Here is a 25765-nt window from a genome sequence, read left to right as displayed (position 1 = left end):
GCTGAGGTGGGTGGGCAATGTCCGGAGACCTTCCAGACCCAGCACCTGCAGAGCCTGTGAGCAGGGCAGCAGCAGCCAGCACACTTCCCCATATTTTTGGCATTTGGAGGTGGGAGATAAGGCCTGCTGAACGACTGCAAGGGAGGGTCCTGCAAGACCAGGCACTGAAGTAGCCTCTGAACCAAATCTGTGCACAGCAGGTTTGGACCCCGAGTCACAGAAACATCACACCCTGTGCCTTTTCTCCCCTTTCACGTTCCACACTCGATGCCAAGTTCACTCCCACAGGGCTACCCAGCCCCTTCCTGCCCCTGAAAGGACCATTTTGGTGGCTCACCGACAGGGAGGGGGTGCCCTCGTCCTCCACAGTGACCACAAGGCTGTAGAAGCTCTGGCGCTCGCGGTCCGGCGGGGAGGGCCGGGTGGCGATTTCGCCGGTAACACGGTCCATGCGGAAGGTCAGGTCCTCATTCCCATGGGTGATGTAGTAGGAGAGGACACTGTTGAGGCCGATGTCCCGGTCGGTGGCACGCACCTGGGCCACTGCCGTGCCACCGCCGACATTCTGCGGGGTGAGCAGCAGAGATACGTGACGTAAATCCCACGAGCCTCATCACGTATAAAATACCTAATTAATAATGTAATTTTAATATAGAGAGGGCACTGAGGTGCTTGAGGCTCCAAACTCACTGTTCCAACACCCAGCAGCTCAGCAGAAACCTGCACATTAGGTCTTATCTAGTCTGGCACAGCCTGGAAGAGCATCAAACCCAGAGTGTGTGCAAAGGTGAAGGCTGTGTAATGGACCTGGAGCTCGGCTAATTATTTTTGGATAGTCCCATTATGGGGGAAATCAAAACAGAAATTCTGTTCTTCAACCTGCTCTGAACATGAATTAAATAGATAAGAAAACCCTAACAGGGCAATATCCTTAATGCTAAGCTATAAATTATGAGCAGCAGTTCCTCACAGCTAAGTGGCACTGGCTATTACTCATATTTCATTTTTCATCACCAAATTGAGAATCCCCCCCTGCCTCAGTCCAGGAATTAAACTGTCAGGAAATAAGTCGTCATTTTTCATGCCTGATTGTGTTTTATTGCTTTATTATCTAGCCCTTGCTAAGCTGCTTCCTGAAAGCCATTCCTATTCTGCACTGAGCCGTCTCTTGTGTCACTTTGGTGGCATTTCCATGGGTGTGTAGCCACTTCTCCTTCCGGCTGGTCCCTGCAGCCTCACAGGCTTAAGTTGCTTGGAGAGCTTTTTTCTACCCCAAAACTAGGAGTACATCACCAGTGTGGGCTTTCAAGGGGTTGCCAAGCCTTACAACACCCAAGGTGAGGATGGCAAGGGGCCATCAACCATCAAATGACCAAAGATGAGGTTTGCAAGGGGTCACTAATGCTTAAGTGACCCAAAGTGATGTTTGCAAGGGACACTCTGTTGTCCCCACCTGGCTTGTGGTCAGACTTCACCCTGGGAGGACAGAAGGAGAGGAGCTGGGTGCTCACCTCGCTTACGCTCACATTGTAGCCGAAAGGGCTGTCGATGACAGGGGGGTTGTCATTGACATCAAGGATGTTCACTCGCAGAGTGTGCTCCTTCCTCCGGGGAGGAACGCCGCCATCTGACGCTTGGATCTGCAGTTGGGGGGGGAAAAAAGCTATTTTGAAGTTCACACATCCACGAAAACAGCCTCGGTGCTCAAACCAGAAGCCTAAGGGGTGAGAGGGCTGGTTTGGTGCTGACCCGTAAGGTGTAGTGATCCAGCAGCTCCCGGTCCAGCGGCCGTGCCACGAACACCTCGCCGTAGGTGTTGTTGGTGGTACGGATCTCAAAGGCCCGGCCGATATTCCCTGATGTCAGCAAGAAAGTCACCTGGAAACATCACAGGGAAAGAAAAACAGGCAGGCAGAGTGATGCTGAGGAGGAAGGAGAGAAAGGAGACTGTACAAAAATAAATCCAGCATCCCCTCAAGATGTCTCAGCTTTTGAAAAGGCCCAATGTAGTGGGATCCACAGGTGTGCTGTCTTACTGCAGCCACCCCAAAGCTAACAGGGCCAACCCGCGTCACAGCCACAGCTCCTATGCTGCCAGCAATTTTTGTTATTGGGGTGATAGGACTTCATTAATGCTCATCTGCAGGGTAATGAAAATAACAAATGCCAGAGAGCTTCCTGCTCAGCCTGCCAAGGACTTTGCTCCTGGCCCCCACGGTGGGAGAGGCCACAGCTGGTTTTCAGATTGCCGGGCTCCTTTTGACACTTGTCCCACAGAGCTCTTTGCCCCAGACAGCCCAAGGACAATGTTTTTCTTCTTCTGCTGCACGCCTTGACTGAGGATTGCTGGTACTCACTGCACAACCCCCCACAAAACCACTGGCATTAATGACCAGAGTTTGCTCTCACGGGGGTGCAGAGGAGAAGGGGTTGGGAGGATGCTGGCAGGGGTATTTCTGTGTCAGTGAAACACTACCATGGGCAGCTCTAAGACTGCTGTGCCAACCTCATGGAAGTTGGAAGGGACCCACAAGGATCGTCGAGTCCATCTCCTGGCCCTGCATAGGAAAACCCCAGGAATCATACCATGTACCTGAGAGCATCATCCAAATGTCTCCCTCTCTACCTGCCCGTTCCTGCCTGCATCTGGATCTCGGGCCAGGACCAGGGCCACCCTCTTGCCCACGGCACTGTCTTCGGCCACGCTGACGGACGAGTCAGAGGTGATGTCGAACTGGGGGCTGTTGTCATTCTCATCCAGGACTGTGATGGTCACCTGTGGAGGAGGCATGGGGCTCAGGGCATGGACAGGAGCAAGACCCCTGCCCACCTGGCATTGACAGCCACCCTGACACCCCGGCACGCCATCAACACACCACACCCCTCCGAGGTGTCAACAGTGTGTCATCCATCCCCTGTGGGAATGATGCAGCTGTTTGAGCCCAGGAGCTGAAGTTACATCCCTGCCTGTGAAGGAGAAGGAGGAGGGATGCTTTGAGGCTGGAGAAACAGCGCAAAGCTGTAGTTCTCAAGCAGTGCATTTTTTTGGGGAACGTCCTCTGGTTTCTATCCTCCAAATAGCCGGGCACAGAGCAGCTCAGGCTGCTGCAGGGTGACCCTTTCCTGCTAAACTTTTCACAAGCAGTGATTTCATCCATGTTCACAGCAACTGGGTGAGACAGGATTTGCTTTAAAGCTCAATGGGCACAAAGATGGCAGAGCTGAGGGTGTTTAACTCAGACAGGGCAAGCTGGGTGTGGAGGAGGCCTGAGCTCCCTCCTGGAAAAAGACTCACGAGCATGAGATACTCGAAGGGGACCTGGCTACCTTGGCCACAATTAGGCAGAGGAAATGCTCTCATCGAGTTTGTAATCAAAGTGCTGCAGGGCAACGCAGAAATGAGAGAGGAAGAGCCTTTCTGTTCCCAGGGTGCTCCAAGCTCCCAGGTGCGGCCAGGCTGAATGTGACAACATCCTGGGAGGAAGCTGGGGAGCGAGTTGTGCACCCTGGGGTGATGCAGTTATTGTTGCTGCTGAATTAAAAACAGAGAGCCAGGAGCAGGGAGAGCTCATTCAGCCACTGCAGCAGATCCGGCAGCTGCTGTCCCAAATGCCAGATCAGGGAACTGGGATTCTGCTTGCCAGCAGCAGGGTGGTTCACGGGGCTGTCCCATGTCCTGGAGGGTGGCAGGGAGGCTGGTGCTGGTGGGACAGGGCTTCAGACCTCCAACTCAGTCTCTCCCTGCAGCTCAGTGTGGAACTTGGGATGGGTTCCGGTCCCCAAGGTGACACCAGCACGACGAACATGCTTACCTTCTGTTGGAGGAAAGCAGAGGAAGAAACAGAGAACACAAACAATGAGGAGTTAGTGGGGGATGAGGAAATGTGGGTTAACCCTGCATCCTACCACAGCAGCACCAAGGGTCATGGGTACCCCTGTGCAGCAATTTGGAGGCTCCTCTGTTGGGGCATCCCTTTGTTTTTTTCTAGATAAGGTTGGCATATCTGCCCCTCACCCTGCGAGAGGTTCAGACAAGAGCACAGCGCTGTGTGGAGAGCAGAGCCACTGGCACCCATGGGGTGGCCCTGCACCCGGCACAGAAATGCAAATCACCCCCTGCCCGGCTGCCTGTGAAACTGCTAAATATAACCCTCTTAAACACAAGTCACTGTGAAGTATTTCAAGGCCCCTAAATTTACCTCCCTCAAAACTGTTTATCAGGCTTTTCCCCAAATCAGGGTTTCTGGACCCTAGAAACTGGAGCAGAGAGCTCAGCTAGGACACGCTGTCCCATGCCAGAGGTGGCAGAGGTGGGTGATCTGAGGTTGACAGTGGATGGTGAGGAAGCTGGGATAATCTACTCACCACTGTGGAGTCAATCTTTGGTCCTCCATCATCAGCCACCACTGTCAAGGTGTAGAAATCCCCTTTCTCTCGATCCACCTGGCCTTTGACTGTGATCACACCCTGACAAGGATGAACAACAGCTGTGCTGGCCACCAAAACCAGAGCTCACAGTGCACAACCAAGCCAGGAGGGACCATGCTGAGGCTACTTACGGTGATCCCATTGATTTTGAAGAGGGAGAGTGCTTGGGGGTTGGTGTTGGGGTCGAACTTGTAGGTGATCTGGTTGAGGTTGTCGATGGAACGAGCCTGGACACGGAGAACCTCAGAGCCCAGGGGGATGTTCTCCATGATCACGGCCTCATAGCTGCTGTTGGAGAACTGCACAGCCTCATCCAGCTCGTTCAGCAGGCTGACGTACACGCTGCAGAAGCCCTGGTTGTTGGGGGGTGCTTGGTCTGTGGCAGAGACATTCATCAGGTAGCTGGTTTTGGTCTCATAGTCCAGGTAGTCTATGGTTGTGATGAGGCCCGTGCTCTCGTCGATCTCAAACTTCCCTTCTGCGCCTGACACGATTTTGTAGTTCACCAGGCCCCCGTTCCCTGGGGAGGGAGCAGGAACCGTGATGCTGGCTGGACCAAGCACCCTGAAGAGGCAGGCACCACTGATGCCTACCCCCAGCAGAGCCCATCCCACTGGGTTTCAGCCCAGCCAAGCCAGAATCCGCGCAGTGGCTGATCTCGCCAATCTCCCCCACACTGGGTGTTTCTCATCCCCCCTTCCCACCTGTGTCTCGGTCGGTGGCACGGACCACTGCCACCGAGGTCCCTATTCCTGCTGTCTCCCGCAGCCCCAGGCGGTTGTACTGGCGCTGGGTGAACACCGGCACCTCGTCATTGACGTCTTCCACGTACACAATCACCTGGGAAGGCCCGGAGAAACCATGCGTGAGCTGGGCAAGCTTGGGAAACATACCCTTCATGGTACTCGTGGAGAAACACTGCAGGGTGTTCAAAGCCAGGCTGGACAGGGCTTGGAGCAACCTGGGGTAGTGGAAGGTGTCCCTGACAACGGCAGGGAGCTGGGACTAGGGGAGCTTTAAGGTCCCTTCCAACCCAACCCATTCCATGGTCCTGTGATAATCTCTTCTTCAAACACCATGTGATGGAGAGTGAACACAAACAGTTTAACATCACAGATTTAAACAAGCTCTGTGGTCGGAGTGAGTCAGTCTTCCCTGGTGGGAGGGAGGTACACTGGGTACATTAATTCCTCCATCCTCTGGGATCCCCTGATCAAATCCTTGGAGACCTCACAACACAGAAACGCTGGCAACTTGGTGGGAAATTTTGCTCTAAGTTCAGTGGATCGAGCTGCTGTTTCCCCAGGGAGCACACTTCCTTCTCCTGGGTTACTGCTTGCTGCTGGTGCTGGGGGCACTTTGCACTCAGCCAGAGCCCACCCCACCACTGGGTCTAAAAATAGATGTAGCTGGAGGGCTGGGCTTGCGGGAACCGTGAGAAGCTGGTGTGCCGCAGCTAAAGACTGTCACCACTGGGTCCTGGATAATTTAAATAGTGCCTGGACAGGACACATGGTTTTCAACAGGCTGAGGCTCAGCTCTTCTTCCCAGCAGCAGAGCCGAATCTCACCAAGTGAGCAGGACTCCCTCTGAGTGACCGCTGCACCACTTAGCAGCCTAATGGCACCAAAATGTCACAGAAAAAAAGAAAAATTAACCAACCCCCCCACCAACAAGCTCTTCTCTACCCATGAGCAGTCCCCAGAGATTTCCCATCAGCATCTCCATGCCAGATCTTTCTAATTTCCTGTACAACTTCAAGCGCTGGAAAGGACCAAACATCCCAAATATTTTGCACTAACTGCTCTGCTGTGCAGCCCATGGTGGCTGTGAGGTCCTTACCCGCACGGAGCTCCTCATGGGTCCCTGCTCCGTGTTGTAGGCCTCCACCTCCAGCACGTGGGAGGAGTTCTGCTCCCTGTCGAGGTGCCGCACACCTCGCATCACCAGCCCCGTGCTGGGATTGATGCGGAAGTGGTTGTGCTCATTTCCTGGTGGAGGGGAGAAAATGAGAGGGATGTGCCCGCTTGCCTGTACATCCATCCTGGTGACACACTGAGCCCTCCCTGGGGAGGGTCTTTTAGAGGGAGATTATTGAGCAAAACTTCAGCCCCATCACTGCTGGCTACATCAGTCTCAGCTACATCAGTGTTTGGCCCTGGATCAGGCCAGGAGGAACTATGGAATCTCATCAAATAAGAAAAATGTGGACGTGCTGGAGTGAGTCCAGAGGAGGCCACAAAGATGCTCTGAGAGCTGGAGCAATTCTGCTCTGGATCCAGGCTGGGAGAGCTGGGAGTGTTCAGCCTGGAGAAGGTTCTGGGGAAACCTTAGAGCCTCTTCCAGTGCCTAAAGGGGATCCAGGAGAGCTGGAGAGGGACTTGGGACAAAAGCCTGGAGGGACAGGACAAGGGGAAATGGCTTCAAACAGAAAGAGGACAGGGTTAGATGGGATACTGGAAAGAAATTCTTCCCTGTGAGGGTGGGGAGGCCCTGGCACAGGGTGCCCAGAGAAGCTGTGGCTGCCCCTGGATCCCTGGAAGTGTCCCAGGCCAGGTTGGAGGGGCTTGGAGCACCCTGGTCTAGTGGAAGTAGTCCCTGCCCATGGTAGGAGGATGGAACAAGGTGAGCTTTAAAGTCACTTCCAACCCAAACAATTCTGTGATTTTAGGATTCTATCTAGTTGTCCATCAATGACAAATCATCCCCTGTCAATGAGCCCTAAAGGTGAAATTTTGCTTAGGTCTGGGAGAAATGGTTCTGTGGGCTGAAAAGTGCAAAATGATGGAGAGCACAACCTGCTGGGGCTGGGCAGAGCCTGGGACAAACTCCCTGATGCATGAAGGGGCACCCGGACTTACCCTTGACAATCCTGTACCACACTCTCCCATTAATGCCTTCGTCCGCATCAGTGGCTTTCACCTTCATGAGAAAAGCAGAGGAGGAGAGGTGAAGGGCAGAGAATTCCAGACTAGGACTAGTCCTCCCGCCCTGCCGAAGCTGGACATCCTGCTTCTCCAGCTGAGCTGAGGAGCTTACCAAATACAAACCCAAGTAAGTTACTCTCCCCTCATCACCCGACAGCAGGGATAGCGGGCTTTGGAGCGCTCGGCTGCCACCTTAGCTGTTAAATTGAGGTGGGAGCTGAGCCTGAGGACCACACCACAAATCCCACGGGTCTGTGTGCTGGAGGAATGCCTCCATCAACCCTGCATTCCAACACTTGTCCCAGTGGCAATGCCACCAGGGATGGAGCCTTGCCGGGATAATTCGAGCTGGGCAGGGGGAGCTGCTCCCATGTCTGGTGGGCACGAAGCATCCTGGTGAGTCACCCAAGCAGCAGCACATGGAAAAATTAGCAAAGGAAATGTGAATGCAACCAGCTTAGTGTGGTGCACTCAGCACTGAGCTGAGTCCTCCTGAGCCCCCGAGCAGGGGTGGGAGCACCCCTTGGTTGCGATGCACTGCAGAGTTCTGGCATGGACTATGTCTGCCATTCGCCCCAGGAAAACCAAGGCACGGGTCCCCTCTGGTGTCACTGAACAAGACTGCAGTGCTTGCCCTAAAGCCCCAGCCAGCAGTCGGCAGCTGGGAAGCAGGACCTGGCGGTGACCAGCAGGGCCAGGGCTTCCAGTCCAGCTGGCACCGAGCCGCTGCATCTTCTCTCAGCAAAACCCACTCCCCACAAAGCGCCCAAAGCTCGACTGCAGCGTGGCCGCTCGCGAGTCACCAGGGTGAGGGTGTGGGGAATGCCTGAGCCTTTATTCACTGCCTGCTTCCCTCTGCAAGGCATCTTCTGCCTCATCTTCTTCCTACAATTTTATCCAGCAGGTTTTTTTTCTGCAGAAAGGTTTGCACTCAGACTTGTGCTGGAAGGAGGAGAGGTTGCTGCAAAGGATGCACGTGCAGTGGGAAGAGTGAGGGCTTTCACCCCCGACCCACACAACACTCACAGGAGTCAGAGATGCTCCTCTACGGTTTTGAGATACCTTGAACTGCTCTTGCTCCCCTCCACCAAGGCCCCCTGCATCAGCAGAAAACCTGGAAAATACTGACTTCTATCTGGATTTCTCATCCCTGTGCCCACACATGCTGTTTTCCTCTGCCCCAGACCAGTTCCTATCTTGCTTGTGGCTTATTCCACGTTTCACCATGGACCCAGGCACCTCCCTTTCACAGTGCGGAGCTCTCCCTCCCAAACCATCTCTTTCACCCGCTGGGCTCTCTGAGGCAGAGCTGGGCTGTCTCCTCTCCTGTGGGATGGATGGACCCCACAGCAGCAGGCAAGCGATGGCCAGGCAGACCAGCTGCCTTGGCATGGCACAGGAAAAAGCTATCATGTAGCCAGAGGAGGAAAAACAAAGGGATGGGAGGCAAACCTCTGCAGCTTTTTGTGACATTCCTTGCCCCACTATGCCCAGGAGAATGCATTTCAGGATGAGCCAACTGCACCTTGCAAACACCCCTTGGGCCATCCTCTTCCCAGCTCACCCCAAGCATGAAGCTCTGGTCCATGAACTAGGTGATATGAGTCAGCCCAGGCATTTGTTTTTTATTAAAAATCAGTAGTTTGCATTAAAGCAACATGTGCTCCTGCCAGCCTGCAGCCTAAGGAAAGCACGGCTGCTGCTGGTTTGACCCGCTGTGGTCTCAAAGGAAAGGTGGTACTTTGACAGACTGTCCCAAAGTCGGGACAACAATGGCACTGGAGTGCAAGCAGTGGGAGAAAAGCTCTTTCTGCTGCAGGTGGAAAGCACCATGTGCAGCTGAGCTGAGCTCCAGCCTATTTTATCCCTCTGCTATAGAGTGGGCTGCAGGCACAGCCAGCCTGTCACAGCCCCCTTTCAACCCCCCTCCAAGCTACTGGAAAGGTGTCAGAAAAGGATGAGGAGGGGCAATAAAACAATGGGGGGAAAGTAGATTTTCTGGGAAAAGGGGGAGCAGGCATGTGGAGGGCAGGTGCCACCCCTCCCACCACAGGGGGCTCAGCCCACGACCATTCAGTCATCCTACAGGGACAAATCGTGGGGAAACACATCCCAGGGGGCTCAACCCCCAGCAAGGGACGCAGCTCTGGGGCACCGCAGCACTGGCAAAGCCCGGGAAGGGGCTCAGGGCCCCTCGGCTTTGGTCGCTCAGGCTGTCCCCAGCCTGGTGCCACCTCTGTCCCACCCTCCCCAAAGGGAGGAGGGGGCTGGCAGCCGGCAGAGCGCCGAGGGAGAGGCGGCAAGGCGGGAGTGCGGGAGGCAGAGCCCGGGCTCGGCCGGAATGTGAGAGGTAGGGAGCCCAAACTCCGCGGCAAAGCCGCTGTCGGCCCCTTAGGTCGCCCCAAGGGGTGAGACGGAGCCCCCCGGCTGCAGAGCTGCTGCCCTCAGCCTGGGGAAAGGGCTGAAAGTGGGTGGGGATGCAAAGTTTGCGAGGGCGTGAGGTCAGGCATCCATTGCCAGTCGCGTTGCTCTGTCTCTCCCAAGGAAGGGAGAGAGGGAAAGCCCTGTGGATGCAGCTCCGCCGTTTAACAGTGAGGGTGACAGGGAGCAGCAGCACTCGGAGCCCTCTGCTCCTGGAACCCAACCATCTGGGTCAGGAAGCCGGGTGTTTCGTACTGTCCAGCATTTCCTCCTCCTGCAAGTGGGTGGAAAGACTTAGTACTTTGGGAAAAGCTAGGGAGCTTCAGGAAAAATGTTGCTAAGCAAGATAGGGAGGGGTATGAGAGCTGCTTTTCATGGGAGCTGTGTCACAGGCAGTGCCTGAAAACAGCCTTTTCTCTGCAGGAGTTTGAAGAAAGGGAGGGAGAGCATATGGAAAAACTCCTGCCAAACTAGGCAGCCGGGCCAGGCCAGGGAGCAGTGCCTGGTTCTGGGCAGAATAACCGTCTCTGCTGCTTATGCATGAGAATCATTTTTTCTTCTTCCTTTCCACCTTTCTCAGGGACATTTTACCTTTTGCAATTTCTCTTTTTTTCCCTCTGATCCTCATCTGCTTCGTGGCCAGTGCTGGGTCCCAAGTGCTCATGGGGATGTGTCATGCTTGGAGCTGATCAGGCAGGGATGTCCCTTCTGGAGGGCATTTCCAGGGTGGGCAAATCTCTTATTAACCCACCAGGGTGAAGAATATGGGGCCTGGGTGGGAGAGTGATGCTGGGATGGGGCAATGCTGTGAAAGCCCAGACCTTCCCTGAACGCCCAGCTCTGCCAGCTGAGCTGGGTGTGAGGAGAAGCTGGATGGGAAGCAAGAGGAGAACAGAGCATGGCTGGAAAAGCCTGGGAAAACACCAGTGTGATCCCTCCTGATGGTTTTCTACGGAACACTGTCAAGTGAATTTAAAAGACAAACTCTGCAGCCATGACCGAGGGAGCGAGAACAGCCTGAAGGAATTGTCCACGCCTCTTGGCTGGCTCTTAAGGAACAATATAAAGTCACCAAGCTGAACACACACAGTCCGTAAATGCCAGCATTAAGGTAGCCGTGGAAACCTTGATTCAGGCTGCCTTTGGTGTGGAACACACTGCAGCCCTGCCTGCTGGTTTCTGTGCCTGGACAGCACAGAGGAGCTTGTCCATGGAGCAGGGGGTCCTTGGGGTTGTTGCTCTGCTCCCAAAGCTGAGGGGAAAGGATGGAGCTAGTTAAGGATAAAAAAATACTTTTGAGGTGAAGAGAGGGGAAAACCTCACTTTGGAGGAGGTGACAAGAAGCCCAGTCCCTGGGACTGCCTGCAATACACACAGGGATTCACCCTCTCAAACGCTGACCCAGTTGTTTTTGCACTTCCCATTTTCCAGGCACAGACCTGGCTCAGACCCATGGAAACAGCACCATCTCCCCAAAGACTCCCAAGCTATGAGCAAGTTAATACAACCTTAGTGATTAAAACCATGCCACTGATGTCTTTTTTCCACTTTTTGGAATGTTTTATGGTGAATGTTTGGCTGCTGCCTTACACACACCTTGTGTGTGTGACTTTGGCATGGCGGCTGCCAAGAGCAGACCCAGAGACCCTGGCAGTCCCTGCAGCCCTCCCTTTCCCCTCCTAAGATCTTAGTTTTAGATTGGCTCAATCCAAATCCAAGTTTACCAGGAGATTGCCCAGCCACAGAGAAGTTACACAGCTCTCCCACATCTCTGCAGGAAAGTCAGCATAATAAAGCTTTACCTCCAGTGTACGGAGTGGAGCACCAAGGGCATTGCAGAGGGTTGGCACAAACAGGATTTCCCCAGCCTTCATCTCTTTATCTCCATCTGGAGAGATGCCAGCCTCTGGCACAGCCTGTCTGTGGCTGGGGGGGTGCATGTGAGCAAAAAAATGGGTGCAAGCTGCTCTTGGGAGGATTGACCCAGCAGTGAAAGGAGAGGACAGTCTCCACCAGGTGTTAGGTTAGAGCTCTCACTGCTGACACTTTGGGAAGCTGGTTTGCATCACCTGTGACATGTCTGAGCCTGAAATCAGGTCAGCAAAACGCCTGACATGAGGATTTTTGGCACAAGCAGGGTGAGGGTGTTACACTTCACCCCTGCAAAATAATAAAGACAGTGCTAGTACAATACCACAGCTTGTACAATACTACAGCTTATCAGGGTACAGGCTCAACCAACTATCCAATTTCTTTGGGGGAATAATCACAAAACCCCCAAATGACAGCCAATTCAACAAGCCCACATTTCTGGGGAATAGAGAAGAACCAAACCTCAGCAGCCTGGGGGGAGGATTTTGAACTTTCTGTAGTACATGAATATTTATTTCTTCCAGAAAATCTTCATGCAACATGTGTGTGCTCCCTGAAGGTGTCCTCCCAGGGGCCATGGTACCACATGTAAATAGTGGTAGATTTCTTTGCCAGGTGGTTTTGCACTTCACTTCAGGGTGATACTTTGCAGGTGTCAATGCCACCACCTCTGTGCTTTGCCTCCTGGCAAAGCAGATGGAGACCTCCTGTCCCTCCATGTCACTGAAAACATGGCTGGGAGAATCCTGGACATCAAGGCATGACAAGCATCCATCAGTTTAACCAGAGGGTGGCTGGCTGTCCAGCTTCCACGGGGTAATCACCTGTGCCACTTCTCTGTATCACCTTGCACTGCAGGGAAGATGAGCACAGCGGACGCTGGCAACGGGACCTCTCCCACCCGGCCTCTCCTTGGGCTTCTGGTTTCCACCACGGAGCCGGTCCCACCCAGTGCTGCATCCCCTGAGGTGACAGACTGGATGCCCATCATCGTCGGGCTCACCTGCATCTTCCTTGTCCTGGCCACCTTCCTCATCTTTGTCACCCTCTGCAAGCCAGCGGCGCTGGGCCAGTCCCTCTCTGGCCCCCAGGAGTGCCTGCCCCACCACCCCATGGATGCCAGCGAGCCCCAGCTGAGGCTCTGGAAGCATCTGGGCTCCCGGAGGTGCTCCATCAGCAGCTTCAGGAGGAGCCAGCTAGTGTCTCAGAGCCAGCTTGCCTGTCCCAGAAGCTTCTCCACCAGCCAGGACTGGGACATCATGGAGTCCACCAAAATGTGATCTTGCCCTGCTACTCATTCCCAAGCTTTTGGCTCAGTTCCCTTCTCAAGTATCCCTTGGTATCCTGGGCAATGCGGCAGAGACCCTTTGAGCAACTCATTTCCAGGCAGTGTCTCTGTGAGGAGACAGGAGGTTTTGCAATGTCAGGTTCCCAAATGCCTTCCAGGTTACTGCTTCCTGCCAGGGAAAGTGGAGGCATCCAAACTACACCCAGGCGCACCCACCACCGGGCAGTCCAAAAAGATCCTGCTGCTTCATTTTTTTGGAAAACATTGTGCAAGTTGTGCTCCACCTGAACAAACAGCCTGCAAGGGAGCGGGAGAAACCTGGCTACCTAAAGAGAGGCATCCCAGAGCAAACCTGCTCCATAAAAAGCAATCCTCAGTGGAGAATTCCCCACAAGCTGTACTCCAGAGCAGGTGGAAGGAGGCTCGTGTCCCCACGTGCTGCCTGGTCCCTGTCACGCCCCTCCCCACACAGTCAGCTGTGGGTTGCTGTGGTCAGTGCATTCCCATTCCTGCTGTCTGGCCCTGGTCTGCCTGGTTGAGGGAGAAAGGGATGGGGAAACATACAGAAATCCTCCTGCTGCCCTGGGGATGTGGGGAAGCACTTGAAGGGAGAGACCTTCTGTACAAATGGTTCACACTGAAGGTGTAAATTAAACTAAAGCCAAGTGATGGCTCATTTCTGTTTCTCTTTGATGTTGTTCTGTGCAAAACCAACTTCCTCCAAATACCTCCCCTCCTTTACCACGGACTTCCAAGGGCATCCCCCTCTTTTGGGAAGGTTCTAAGAACAGGCACTTTGATGCCAGTCAGACTCAAGTTCCCTCCATCCTTTGATTTGCCAAATCGGCTCAGTTTTAGGAGTCCCATGCAAGGGACACACCTCCATCCTGGGATTGCAGGCTGATGCCTGACCCCAGAGACATCATGTACACCGTGCCATGGCACAACAGGTGATAGATGAGGAACCACAGGATTCCTTGGGGACCGGCTGCCCCAGCAGACACAGGGCTCCCCGCAAACCTTTGTTGCAGGAGGCAAAAGGCTCCTTTCTTCTCTGCCGGTGACTCATCCTGCCTGCCACAGCCAGGGACAAAGCCACCCCTTTCCCTGTGCCGGGAGAGGTATTGAAGGCAGGAGGAGCCTTCCCAGGGCCCTCTGCAAAGAGCCTTTGGTGCCCGCTCCACAAGAGCCCAGGGTTTGAAGGGATGCTGGAAGGCCCCAGAGCCCGTGTGAATGCCCACATTCATTCGGTGCTCACTGAGCCATTCAGCTCTGCCCACTGCTCCCTCAAAGAAGAACAAAAATGAAAGCAAAGTCCAAATGCTTTTCTCCCTCTCCAAGGGTTTTCCCCCCCTTGCTGAGCATCTCTTTGCAGGCACTCTTCTCCCTCCCTATGGAGATCTCTGTTTGGGAGGAGGGAGAACGCAGAGAGGTAGCCAAAGTGGCCTCGCCAGCACAGGGTTTGGCTCTTCTCCTCTCACCCCCTGCAGAAAAGGGGTGAATTCCTTTATTTTTCCTTGTTCTTTGCTGCCTTCTCCCTGGCACTCACAGCCTGGACTAGCAGAGGAGTGGATGAGCGAGAGCACATCTCTCCCTGCCCCGGGGGAACAGACCACTGACAGAGAGAGACAATCTCTGTCCTGGGCTTCCAGCAGCTCATGGTCAGGGCACAGTTAGTGGGGGACTCCAATCTCCCAGCCCAGGGTCCCAGGGGAAGAGCCACATGCCTGCACTATGCTGCTGGCAGCTGGGATGTCCTCGGGAACGCTGACTTCATAGCTGCTCTGCAGGAAGATGGGTCTGTTGTCGTTGACATCCAGGACAGTCACGTACACGGTGGCAGTCCCGGTGCGCCGGTTCCCGGTGGGGCCGTTGTCTGCAGGGAGAGAAAGGTGAGGGAGGGAGGTTCAGTCACCTCCTCCTTGCACAGGTGGTGCTCAGCCCATGGCTGCTGAAATAACAGGATCAAGATTTCTAAACCAAAACACTTCATCTTTTTGCAGCTTTCAAATCCTACATTGAACCATGGGTTTTTAGGGCTTTTTTCCACTTCCTATTCCAAAAGAAAAAGGAAAAGCCAAACCACCCCAAGCTCTCCCATGGAGCCAAGTGAGGCTGGAAGTGCAACTAGTCATTATAGAGGATTTGCAATTCCATATACCAAGTGAAGGGACTGCTGGAGGCCAAGGATTTGGGAGATGAAGACAGCCTGATAAGTTTTCCGTAGCTGCAGCTCAGCTCACAGTCAAAGAGCACCCGGATGGGTTGATGTTCAGTTGACAAGGACATGGCAGCACAGTTCTTGGATTTGCCAGGAAGGATGAGGCACTGGGAAGCATGGATTTTTCAACACGCCTGTTTTGCAGGGAGCGCTAAGCCCACCCATCTGGAGGCTGTGGGATCTGGGAAAACACAGGCAGTGTGATCCCCACTGGAGGGGCAGAACAGACCCTGTGACCCTTGGGATCCAGTCCTGTGTGCCTAGGCAGTGCGGCATCCCTGCGCAGCCCCTGTGGCACCTGCAATGCTGTGTGACCAACATTTCTGTCCAGGCCACTTATTTCTCCTTTCAAAAGGGACATCCAAGTCATCTGTGAACAGGCACATCATTATAAAGCTCTGGGGATGACAGCCAAGCTGAGTTTGGCACACGGGCCCTCTGCCTGTGCCAGGAGGCTCAGGGTCAATCAGCAGCCACAGAGCCAAGGGCTGGCATGGCATGAGGGGAACAATGCTGTGGCATTGGCATTCTTGGGTGGAGGGCTGCCCTGGACAGTGTGGAGCCCCTCAGGAACAGGAGGCCTTGCCTTCCCCAGGTGAAAGGGAGAGCCCTGGGGCTGGGCAAACTTGAGAGGTGAATATCCCATCTGCAAGAGTCATGACGGAACCAGGACATATTAATTCACATGGGCTGTGTAATGTTAACACCAAGCACAGGCTCAGGTTTGTAGAGTACCTTGGAGGTTGCTGCCCCTCTGACACACCTGCAAGGGAGCTTGACACGTGCACGGCCACCACATGTGGCTGTGTGGCACTTTCCCACAGGATCCCTGGGAAATCCTTACCGATGGCCTCTAGGATCAGTGTGTAGGATGCCACAGTCTCCCTGTCCAGACTCACGACTGTCCTGACCACCCCGTCCCTGAAGCCGACGCTGAATTTGCCATCCTGGTTCCCACCTGCAGCAAAGGACAAATAGAATAGAAATTTGGAATGGTTTGGGTTGGGAGGGACCTAAAAGGTCATCTTGTTCCAACACCCTGCCATGGGCAGGGACACCTTTCACTAGACCAGGTTGCTCCAAGCCCTGTCTAACCCGACCTTTAACACTTCCAGGGATGAAGCATCCACAACTTCCCTGGGCAGCTTGTTCCACCCTTTCAGTGAAGAAATTTTTCCCAATATCTAATCTGAATGTTCTCTGGTGCAACTTGAGACCATCTCCTTGGATTCTGCAGCCTGGGCATGGCATCAGCCCAGCTGTGCAAGGATAGTTTTGTGTCTTATCCCAGGCAGAGCACCTCTCCCTCTGCCTCACGGCACAGGAAAAATCCAATGGCCCTAGGAAAAGCTGAATCATGTGAGAGCCAGACAATTTTCTGAATGCTTTGGAAGCAAACTGGGGTATCTTTGCATGTGAGCTGTGGTACCTGTGGGACAACACACCCCGTTTTACATGGGGAGAGGTCGGAGGGGCCATGACATGAAACACCAGGCTGCTATTGTGGGAAAAATGACTTTCTGGTGACACTTCTGTTTTTACCCTCTTCCTGAGGGCTCAATGTGCAGTTTGCAAGTCAAACAGTGGCCAGGGGATTCCCCAGCCTCCTGCTGCAGGTGCTGCAGCTGCGGAGTGAGCTGGACACTGCCCAGGTGGCACTGCTGCCCCCCCCAACCCCACCTGCCCATGGGGATACAAAAATGCCCCAAAATTCCATTTATGGCTTCCAACCATAAACACTCATGAATGCCACCCCAGCCCTTGCTCCCTAGCTGTGTTCTGCACATCCTCATGCTTTTCTAGGGATGCTGGGCGCCAGCAGAGTGGTCAGCACGGTGGGGAGCCAAGCAGGGTTGTTCAGCAGAGGGCGATGCCAGACAAGGTTTGGAGGGGCTGGGAAAGGCAGCACTGACACCCTGCCCAAGGTCTGGGGCAGCCTGTGCCTTCCTGCACCCAAAGCTCCCGTTCTGCATGGGGCTCTCACCTGTGATGAAGTAGCTGAGCTCAGCGTTCAGCCCGACGTCGGCATCCGTGCAGTTGAGCCGGACCACTTTGAAATCCCGGGCCACGTTCTCAGGCAGGGACACGTTGTAGATGGCTGGGAAGAAGGTGGGGTTCTCGTCGTTCACGTCCAGAACTGAAAAGGGGGAGCAGAGCTAAGTGTCCTGCCAGGGCTGCCCCTCCTGCAGATGCCAGGCTGATTCTGCTGTGCTCCCAAACCTCCTGCCTCCTGCTCTCAGCATCCTAGGGAATGCTCTGCCTGACTCTCCCCGCCATTTGTGCAGTGAGGGTGCCACCAGAGTGGCTGTAGGCTGTATTTGGTTGCCTCTGATACACACAGATCACACTCCTCACAGCCAAAAAACCATTACATCACTGAAAATTCAAGTTAGTATTTTCACCAAGCCTGTTTCCATCCCTATTCAAAGGAAAATCTGGGGCTTAAATATAAGCTCAGCATTTCCTGGGGCATGGCAGAGAGCTCTGAAGGTACAGGACCAGGAACTTCTTTTCCAAACTCAGGCCTGAGGACAATCCAGGGTCAGTTTATTTCCAGATGACACTTATCCTTTTTCAGCACTAGGCTTGCATGAAGCCAGTAAATAGCAAGGCATTAAATTAAAGACAGGCCACGCAATAAGGCTCCAGCTCTGAACTGGGATTGCGTGGGCTGTCCAGGCACGCAGCTGATGGGAATCACATGCTGAAGCAAAGGAAAAAGCAGCACTGGGGATGGGGGAATGGAGAAAAAACAATAGAGAATTTGGGGGCCCTGCCAGAAACACCACGTTTTCCCCATCTCTGCAGTGTGTTGATAGCAGACACAAAGCCTGTGGGGATGGGAGCCATCCCTATGTCCTGTTGTTCACAAAGCCAGACAGGATCCTGTTTTCAGGCCTCAGTGTGTCTCTCACAGAAACTGCATTTCCTGCAGTGAGGTGTCCTTGTCACTGAGGGACCGGAGGGCTCTCGGTGCACCCACCTTTGACAGTGAGGGTGCTGGTGGAGCTCTTGGCGGGCGCGCCGGCATCGCTGGCCACCACCCGCAGGTAATACTCAGGGATCCTCTCCCTGTCCAGCACGGCCGTGGAGGTGACCAGCCCACTGGTGCTGTTGATGAGGAAATCCATGCGGGGCATCCCCACCTGCATGCGGTATGACACCTGCCCGTTGGGGCCCTCGTCCAGGTCGATGGCCACTACCTGGTGGGGAGAGCACCCTGATCATCTCCTGACAATGGAAGTCACGGTACATAAACCCCGAGTGCCTTTGTCCCCAGGGATGCTGGGATGAAATGGCCCTCCCTGCCGGGAGTGAGCCCATGGAGTAAAGATGCACAACCCCTTCTGCATCCCCCCAGTTCCATTGCTAGAGGATGGCAAAGAGGAGGAGATGGAGAGGATGGAGAAGAGGGAGAGGAGGGAGAGGATGCACGGCTAGGCCGCTTTGCAGAAGCAATGGCAGTGACAGCAGCAGCTCCCAGCGTGAGGAATGGCAGCAACGGGACACGCTCACCTGGAAGACAGAGGAGCCTGCGGGAAGGCCCTCGGCAATCTCAGCAACAAAGGGCAGGTTCTGGAAAGTGGGGTCATTGTCATTCAGGTCCAGCAGGTTGACAAAAACTGTGGCACTGCTGGTGGCTCTCAGGGGTGGCCTCCCACCTGCAGAGGAATGGGGTCTCAAGGTTAACACTTGAGGTGCTTCCACCCGTTTCTCCTAAAAAGGAGCCCTCACTCCCTATGCAGACAGTAGTGCAGGATGGGGTGATGGCCCTGATTTGTCATGGATGATCTGCCAGTAATGGACAATTAGACAGAATCCTGGAATGGTTTGGGTTGGAAGGGACCTTACAGATAATCTACTTCCAACCCTCTGCCATGGGCAGGGACACCTTCCACTGGACCAGGATGCTCAGGGCCCCGTCCAACCTGGGCTGGGACACTTTCAGGGATGGGGCAGACACAGCTTCTCTGGGCACCCTGTTCCACCACCTTCTGAGTAAAGAATTTCCTCCCAACATCTAATCTCAATCTCTCCTCTTTTGGTTTAAAACCGTTCCCCTTTGTCCTACCACTATCTGAAAATAAAAAACTATCTTCATATATCTACCTTTTTTCCTAAGAAGTTCCCCTGGTGTACTATTTCCAGAGAAAAACCCATCAGCTCTGCTTCCCTCACCTGCTCAATTGATTTTCTGGGATGCCAATGGAGCAAGGCTGATGGGAGGGAGAGTTCCTGCCTCCCAGACTTATTGTCAGGGTTGCTACATGAATGACTGCACTCACGTTTTGAGGGGTTTCTGGTTTGTTTTAACAGCAGGTTTAAAGCTACTCCCATTTGTTAATGTCAGAAACACGCTCAAAACAGGAGAACAGAAAATAGAAGAGACATTGTCATAAAGGCAAAATCAGGCTGGGGAAGTGAAAACAATCAGTGTGGGATGAAAGCTTACAGTCAGTGACAGACACCACGATCCTGCGCATGAGCTGGGCCTCCTGGGCATTGGGATTCTCCCGGTCCAGCAGCACGCCCGTGGTGCGGATCTTGCCCGTGGTGCTGTTGAGGCTGTAGAACTTGTTGGGGGGCCGGATGCTGTACACCACCGTGCCATTCTCCCCCAGGTCCGGGTCAACAGCCACCACCTGCCAAGGGGGAACAGCACAAAATTACAGCAGAGTGCTGGGAATTAATTCCTGCAGGGAGTCCCTCCGCAGATTCGCCCACGTTAAGCTTGGCCTCCCTGTACCAGCAGAAGCAAGAAGTTCTCCCTCCATCCAGCTCTGTATTTCCATGGTATTTGTAGGGATTTTGCACCCTCAAGACCTCTGCTGTGATGTTAAATCTCCCCAAAACTGGCCTGTGAGCACAGGAGGTAATGGCATGGCAAGACACAAACATGCAGCAATCAAACTGGATTTTCCTTCTTTTGAATAAAACCAGCTAAGAAACGAGGACCCTTCAGAAAAATAAAATAAATAGGACAAAGAGGCAAACTGAGGAACTTGTGCTGCCACATCAGGGATGCTGGGAATAATTCCTTGGTGGAGTTCTCCTCCATGCCAGATATTCTGTGCTTTATTGTTCTCCCTGTGATGTTTTTAATTACAGGGGACATTTACATTAAAAAACCACCCGATTTCATTGCCCTCATAACTTCCCCAGCTCCCGCTGCTTGTCCTGCAGCTGAATTTACATCAGATCGGTGACAAAATAATTATTTTCCCAGCAACTAATTGGGATGACAAAGGCAAGATGACTTCAAGCAGGCGCTGAGCAGCAGGGCTGAAGTAGACAAAACCACTGTGCTCTGGCTCAGGCAGCACTGCCAGACCCTTCTCCTCCTTCAAAAATCTCTCTTTTTTTTTTGCAGCCTTCCTTCTTATATGATTTTGTGGATTCTCTTCACTTTTCCCTCATTTATTTTCCATTTTGTTCCCGTCATTTTTCTCTCGGCGTGATGGAATAGAAGCCTCCCCTCCTCCTTCTCTTTTATTTCACCAGAGGGACTTGAAAGGCTGTAAATCAAAGTCTTTCAGAGAGGTCCTTGAAGGAGGTCGCAGGCGAGGCTAAGAAAAGGAGGATTTGGCCAAAATCCACACAATTTGGAGAGGAAAAAAAATATCCCAGCAGGGAGAAGAAACACAGGGGATGGTCAGCAGCAGGGAGGCTCAGGAGTAAGCTTGTAAATGGAATTCTGCAAGACGGTGCTGGACTGAAGGTGACACAGGTGACACCAGTTAGGAGGTGACACCCATCTGGAGGTGACCCCCTGCTCCAGCCAATCCTTTCGTACAGCCATCACCTTGCCTCACACATACCGTGGTGACGTCTGAGTTGGGGGGAGTCATTTCCACCAGGTTAATGAAGTATGGCTCATCCTTCCAGGTGGGGTAGTTGTCATTGATGTCCAGCAGTGTGATGTTCACCTGTGAGAGTGCAAGGAAGCAAAGCTGCTTCAGGAGGTACAGCTTCCTGAGGTGTGGAATGTCCCCTGGATGTACCCAACACGTGTTTCAGGCCATGCCCGAGTCACCATCCCTCAGGGGATTTTAAAGATGTGAAGCTGTGGCACTTGGGGACACGGGTTAGTGCTGGGCTTGGCAGCGCTGAGGGAATGGCTGGACCTGATCATCTTAGAAACCTTTTCCAACCTAAATTATTCCAGGGTTTTGTGATTCTGTGTTCACCCTCCAGAGAGAAACCTTGCAAAAAATCAACATCCTGCAACTTCACAGCCAAGGCTCCCTGGCATAGCCAAACTGGGTTTTGCTCCTGTGCATCTATCAGAGTTAAGAACAACCACATGGCACAAGGTGTGTCTTCAAGCAGCTCTTTCACGGGAAGGGGAATGAAAATCAGTGGGAATGTGGCAGGAAAGGAAGGAAAAATCTGACTGACTGGCAAAAAGCAACAGAAAAAAAAGAATAAATGAGAAAGCAGGAGAGAGTATGGTAACAGGGAGTAGGACGTGTAAAGACAAGAGCAGGGGCAAGGATGGTGCCCTGAAGTGTTACCTGTCTTCATTTCCAGTGTGACAAATGGCACCTCAGTGACAGCAGTGAGCCTGTGGGATGCATTCTGCTACCTGGGAGTCTCTCACCTCCTCACAGCACTCATTTCACCCCAGCCTGCAGGTGTCTGAGGGAAGCAGGGGGTCCCAGTGGAGCTTTTCCTGGGATCTTCTCTGCTCCCAAAGCCACTGTATCCCGCTGTCACACCAGGCTGAGCTGCTGGTGCCACCCCGTGGTAGAAGAGGCCACTCTGGACACCACGGTCTCCAGGGACAAGCCAAGGCAGCACGGTGGTCCCTGAGGAAGGTTGCTGACCCCCGCTACTCTGAGCAGCCCAGGTGCTTTACATCACCTGGGGACCTTGCAAGGTCCCTGAATGGATATTTACTCCCGATCAAAAATGATTATTTTGAGTGCCAGGTGTATATCCCAAGGACAAACTTACTCAGCTGCCCTCATCTCACTGAGTTTTAATATTCTTTAACATTTTAGGAATCAGGAGGCATTTTTTTCTCCCCTTGTTTTGCCTTTTAACAAGGCTGTTAGGAGAACATAATCCCATCTGGAGCCCCAGAGGAGATGTCAGCATTCCACAGGCCATGCTGGTGCCCGGCCAAGGCCATCACATGTCTCTGGGAGGCTCCATAGGGAGCTTCCAGTCTGCTACCACAGACCTCCTAATGGTCCTTGGCAGGAGAGACAATTACTTTAGGGATATTCCTCAGCACAACCACAAATTTTTCTGCATCACCCTGTGTTGTGTGGGACATCTCTCCTGCAACCCAACCAAGCATCCCAGGAGCAGGAGAACTCAAATGGTATGAAATGTCCAAAGAAATGTGATGCCATGAATGGTGAGAGAATCATGGAATAGTTAAGGTTGGAAAAGACCTTTAAGATCATCAAGTCCATCAGGGATGGATCCTTGGCTTTTGACCTCCTGATACTTCTGAAGAGTTTTACAAATGCTTTGCCAACAATGGGGTTCCCTGAGGCCTACAAAGGGCAAGGCAAAGCACGAGGCTTCAACCTGCAGCTCCACCAGAACCTTCCCAGGAGCACAAGCATTCCAGACCGGCTGGAAACCCCTGACCCAGGCAGCACGTGAACAGACTAAGAAATAACTAAGCATACTGGCAGGCTCTCCAAGTAAGCCCCTTCTCAAAAGGAACAAAGGGAGCTGAACAAAGGGAGCTGTTCTGCAGGTGAAATAGGACTCATTACCACATCCACAGGCTCTGGAAAGTCAAGTGGCTCCTGTGTGACTGGTTTTCCAGGAAAGCAAGCTGATTTCAAGGTCTACACCACCTTGAAATTGTTGGTCCTTGTGAGCAGCAACGGGGGTAGCGCAGAGGGCAGGGACCATTGTGTGCTCTTTGCACAGGGAAAATGAAACACTGCAGCTCTCCACAATCCCGGCACCAGTGGCTTGAGGAGATGGAAATTCCTCCCACACTCACCATAGCAATGCCTGTCTTCTGATGGTGCCCCACGCCTCCATCCACTGCCCGGACTATGAGGATGTACTCAGATTTGGCCTCCCGGTCTAGCAAAGATGTTGTTGTGATTTCTCCTGCAGCCACAGGAGATGACAAGGTTAAAAAAGAAACACTTAAAACCAATGTCAGGACAGTCCACAAATGGGCCCTTTTTTTTATTCAAATAGATGGACCTTGGCAGCTTCTTAACTAACAGGAACCTTCATGGCCAAGCCTTTTCTTAGGCTCGAGAGCTGAGTTGCCATGGATGCCTCTGCTGAAGCTCCCAGGGTGACTGAGCAAGTGGTGGTGGCTGAAATCTGGTGAACCCCTTAAATCGTGGGTCTCCTAAGTAGGCTGACTGGAGGAGATGAGGGAAGGGTGGGGGTGGAAAAGGGAGCTGAAAGGAAAAGGGCAGAGCATGTCCAGAGGCTCACCTGAGCGAGCATTGATCCGAAAGTGCGAGGAGCCTTCCAGGGAGTAGATGATCGACTCCTGCCCATACTCCCTGGACCGGTCCATGTCCGTGGCATTGAGAAACAGCACTGTGGCTCCTTGGGGAAGGCAGAAATGACAACTGGGATGAGCCAGAACTGCCCTGTGCCCCCACAGTGCTCCTGCAGGTCTCCCAGCCAAGGGGTCCCTTCTACTGCACACGCACAGTGTGGACAAACTCCCAGACTCCACAGCTATGAGACTTTATCAGGCTTTATTGGCCCAAAAAGGGATCACCCACCCCACTCTGGCTGTAAAATACCCAGGGCCCTCCTGGGAGCCCAGAAAAGGAGAAGGGGTGTGCCCTGTACCTGCCATAATGTCCTCCATGACGGTTATCACATAGGAGGCCTTGCTGAACGTGGGGGGATTGTCATTTTCATCCTGAAGCAAAGAGAAGGTCGAGAGGCTGGTTGGGAAAAAGGCAAAATGGTCAAGTAGCTGCAAAAGTCTGGTATGGGGATAGTCCTGGGCATCTGCATCTTAAGGTGTGACCAATTCATGATGCCAGTGAGGGGAAGGTGGCCTTGGGGGGAAGGCACAGGGCACTGAGCACAGGGTTTCGCTGTAGAGGCAGCTGAGGTTGAGGTGAGATGATTGTCAGTGACTCTGCTGAGCCCTGCAGCGGGGATGGTACCAACTACTCCACCACCTCATCACCCAGCACAGGGCTGAGGAACCACTACCACTGACAGAGGAGCATCTTCTGAGCTGCTCCTGACTCTACCACAAGCCTGGGAAGCCTCAGGCACCACATGAAGCACCACAGCATCATGCATAGATCTGCTCCTCCCTCCCTGCAGTACAGGGGTGGCTTAGTGTTCCAGGTCATCCTGGTCACAAGGCCATGAGGCAAATTGGGCCAGGGGAGCTGCTGAGCTTTGGATGCCTTCCCTCCAGAGGAGGAATGCTGTGGGTGTTTGCAGAGAGGGCAGCCGCAGCATTTTTGAGGGGGAAGCTGCATCCTGATGTTCTCCCTCCAAGCCTGTCTCTGCCAGTGACCATGGCCATCCTGGAGAAACCAAGTAGGAGCAATTGCTTGAAACATCCCTCAAAACAGATTTTGGACTGGTTTAAAGCTCCCTCCAGGGGGCTTTAAATGCTGTTTAAACATTGTTAAGAATCATCCTTAAATGAACCAAACCCAACTGCCTATGGAGGGAAGAACAGAGCTGCCAGGACATCAAAACACTGTTACGGACCTTCCCATTTCCCTGGGGCTGCTCTGGAAACGTTTTCTACCTTGAGACCACTGATGGACCTCAGCTGCTCCTGCTGCCACCGAACGTGAGATTTGAAGCAATTTCACGTGCCAACGATGCCCATCGTGCTGCAATTAAATTGCCAGCCCCTCCTTTCCCTTCTGGAAGCAGGTGGTCTTTAATCAGCTTTTGCGTCACTCAGCTTTCCCAGCGCCTCCTCTGAGGGTAATGAGGAAATTGCTGCCTGTCCCAGTGATGTCCTCACCATCCCTCCTCCTCCTCCTCCTCCCAGGGATGGGTGGGGGTCATCCAGGGCAAACCTAGGAGGTCTGGGCAGGTTAAAGGCAATGGAGAGGTTGAGTGTGCATCCACATGCAGCTGGATGGGGCTGAGCTGTGCTGTGCTCCAGCTGGGTGGACACGAGCCAGAGCAGATGCTGTGTTGTGTCATTAATGTTCCTGAGATCATCAGGCCATGCTCAGCAAGGCCACGGCCCGGCAAGCATGGTCCCAAGGACCCGGGGTTTGCTTCTGGCTGGCTCTCCATCTGGCCTGAGCTGGACTGCACCTGCCTTCTACTTGAGAAGGACATTTCCCACTTCAGCAACAGGAGCTCCAAAGCTCCCCAGGGCACCTGCAGCAATGTCAGACAGAATCCAGCACTCTTCCACTCCCACAAAAGAGGTTACCCACCTAACCAGCTAAAACCAGCTTCCTGTGTCCTCCTGACCCTCAGCCTTCCTCCCTACAACCTCACCCTCAGACAGCCGTTGTATCATAGAATTTTAGAATGGATTGGGTTGGATAGGACCTTAAATCTCACCTTGTTCCAACCCTCTGCCGTGGGCAGGGACACCTTCCACTATTCCAGGGTGCTCAGGGCCCCATCCAACCTGGCCTTGAACACTTCCAGGGACGGGGC

The 25765-nt window shown here is 53.4% G+C and overlaps 1 protein-coding gene across 2 annotated transcripts in view; it reads right to left on the bottom strand.

Moving 5' to 3' along the window:
* The window catches only part of CDH23 (cadherin related 23), a gene marked incomplete at both ends in the record, with an annotated part of 173135 nt that overhangs the window by 31929 nt on the left and 115441 nt on the right, over positions 1 to 25765 (bottom strand). For both annotated transcript variants that reach the window (XM_082286522.1, XM_082286523.1), the window contains 19 exons: positions 338 to 565; positions 1512 to 1640; positions 1750 to 1878; positions 2627 to 2776; positions 4366 to 4467; positions 4560 to 4948; positions 5133 to 5268; positions 6271 to 6419; positions 7290 to 7350; positions 14664 to 14812; positions 16002 to 16115; positions 17142 to 17294; positions 18141 to 18360; positions 18674 to 18819; positions 19611 to 19800; positions 20977 to 21084; positions 23130 to 23242; positions 23585 to 23701; positions 23954 to 24026. In XM_082286522.1, the coding sequence (XP_082142648.1) occupies positions 338 to 565; positions 1512 to 1640; positions 1750 to 1878; positions 2627 to 2776; positions 4366 to 4467; positions 4560 to 4948; positions 5133 to 5268; positions 6271 to 6419; positions 7290 to 7350; positions 14664 to 14812; positions 16002 to 16115; positions 17142 to 17294; positions 18141 to 18360; positions 18674 to 18819; positions 19611 to 19800; positions 20977 to 21084; positions 23130 to 23242; positions 23585 to 23701; positions 23954 to 24026 (2856 nt within the window). The remainder of the gene's footprint in view (positions 1 to 337; positions 566 to 1511; positions 1641 to 1749; positions 1879 to 2626; positions 2777 to 4365; positions 4468 to 4559; positions 4949 to 5132; positions 5269 to 6270; positions 6420 to 7289; positions 7351 to 14663; positions 14813 to 16001; positions 16116 to 17141; positions 17295 to 18140; positions 18361 to 18673; positions 18820 to 19610; positions 19801 to 20976; positions 21085 to 23129; positions 23243 to 23584; positions 23702 to 23953; positions 24027 to 25765) is intronic.

Source organism: Coloeus monedula (assembly GCF_965178545.1).
Source record: "Coloeus monedula genome assembly, chromosome: 8".
NCBI classification, from domain to species: domain Eukaryota; kingdom Metazoa; phylum Chordata; class Aves; order Passeriformes; family Corvidae; genus Coloeus; species Coloeus monedula.
The sequence above is the reverse complement of the archived record's forward strand: the minus strand, read 5'-3'. Positions and strand labels throughout refer to the sequence as shown.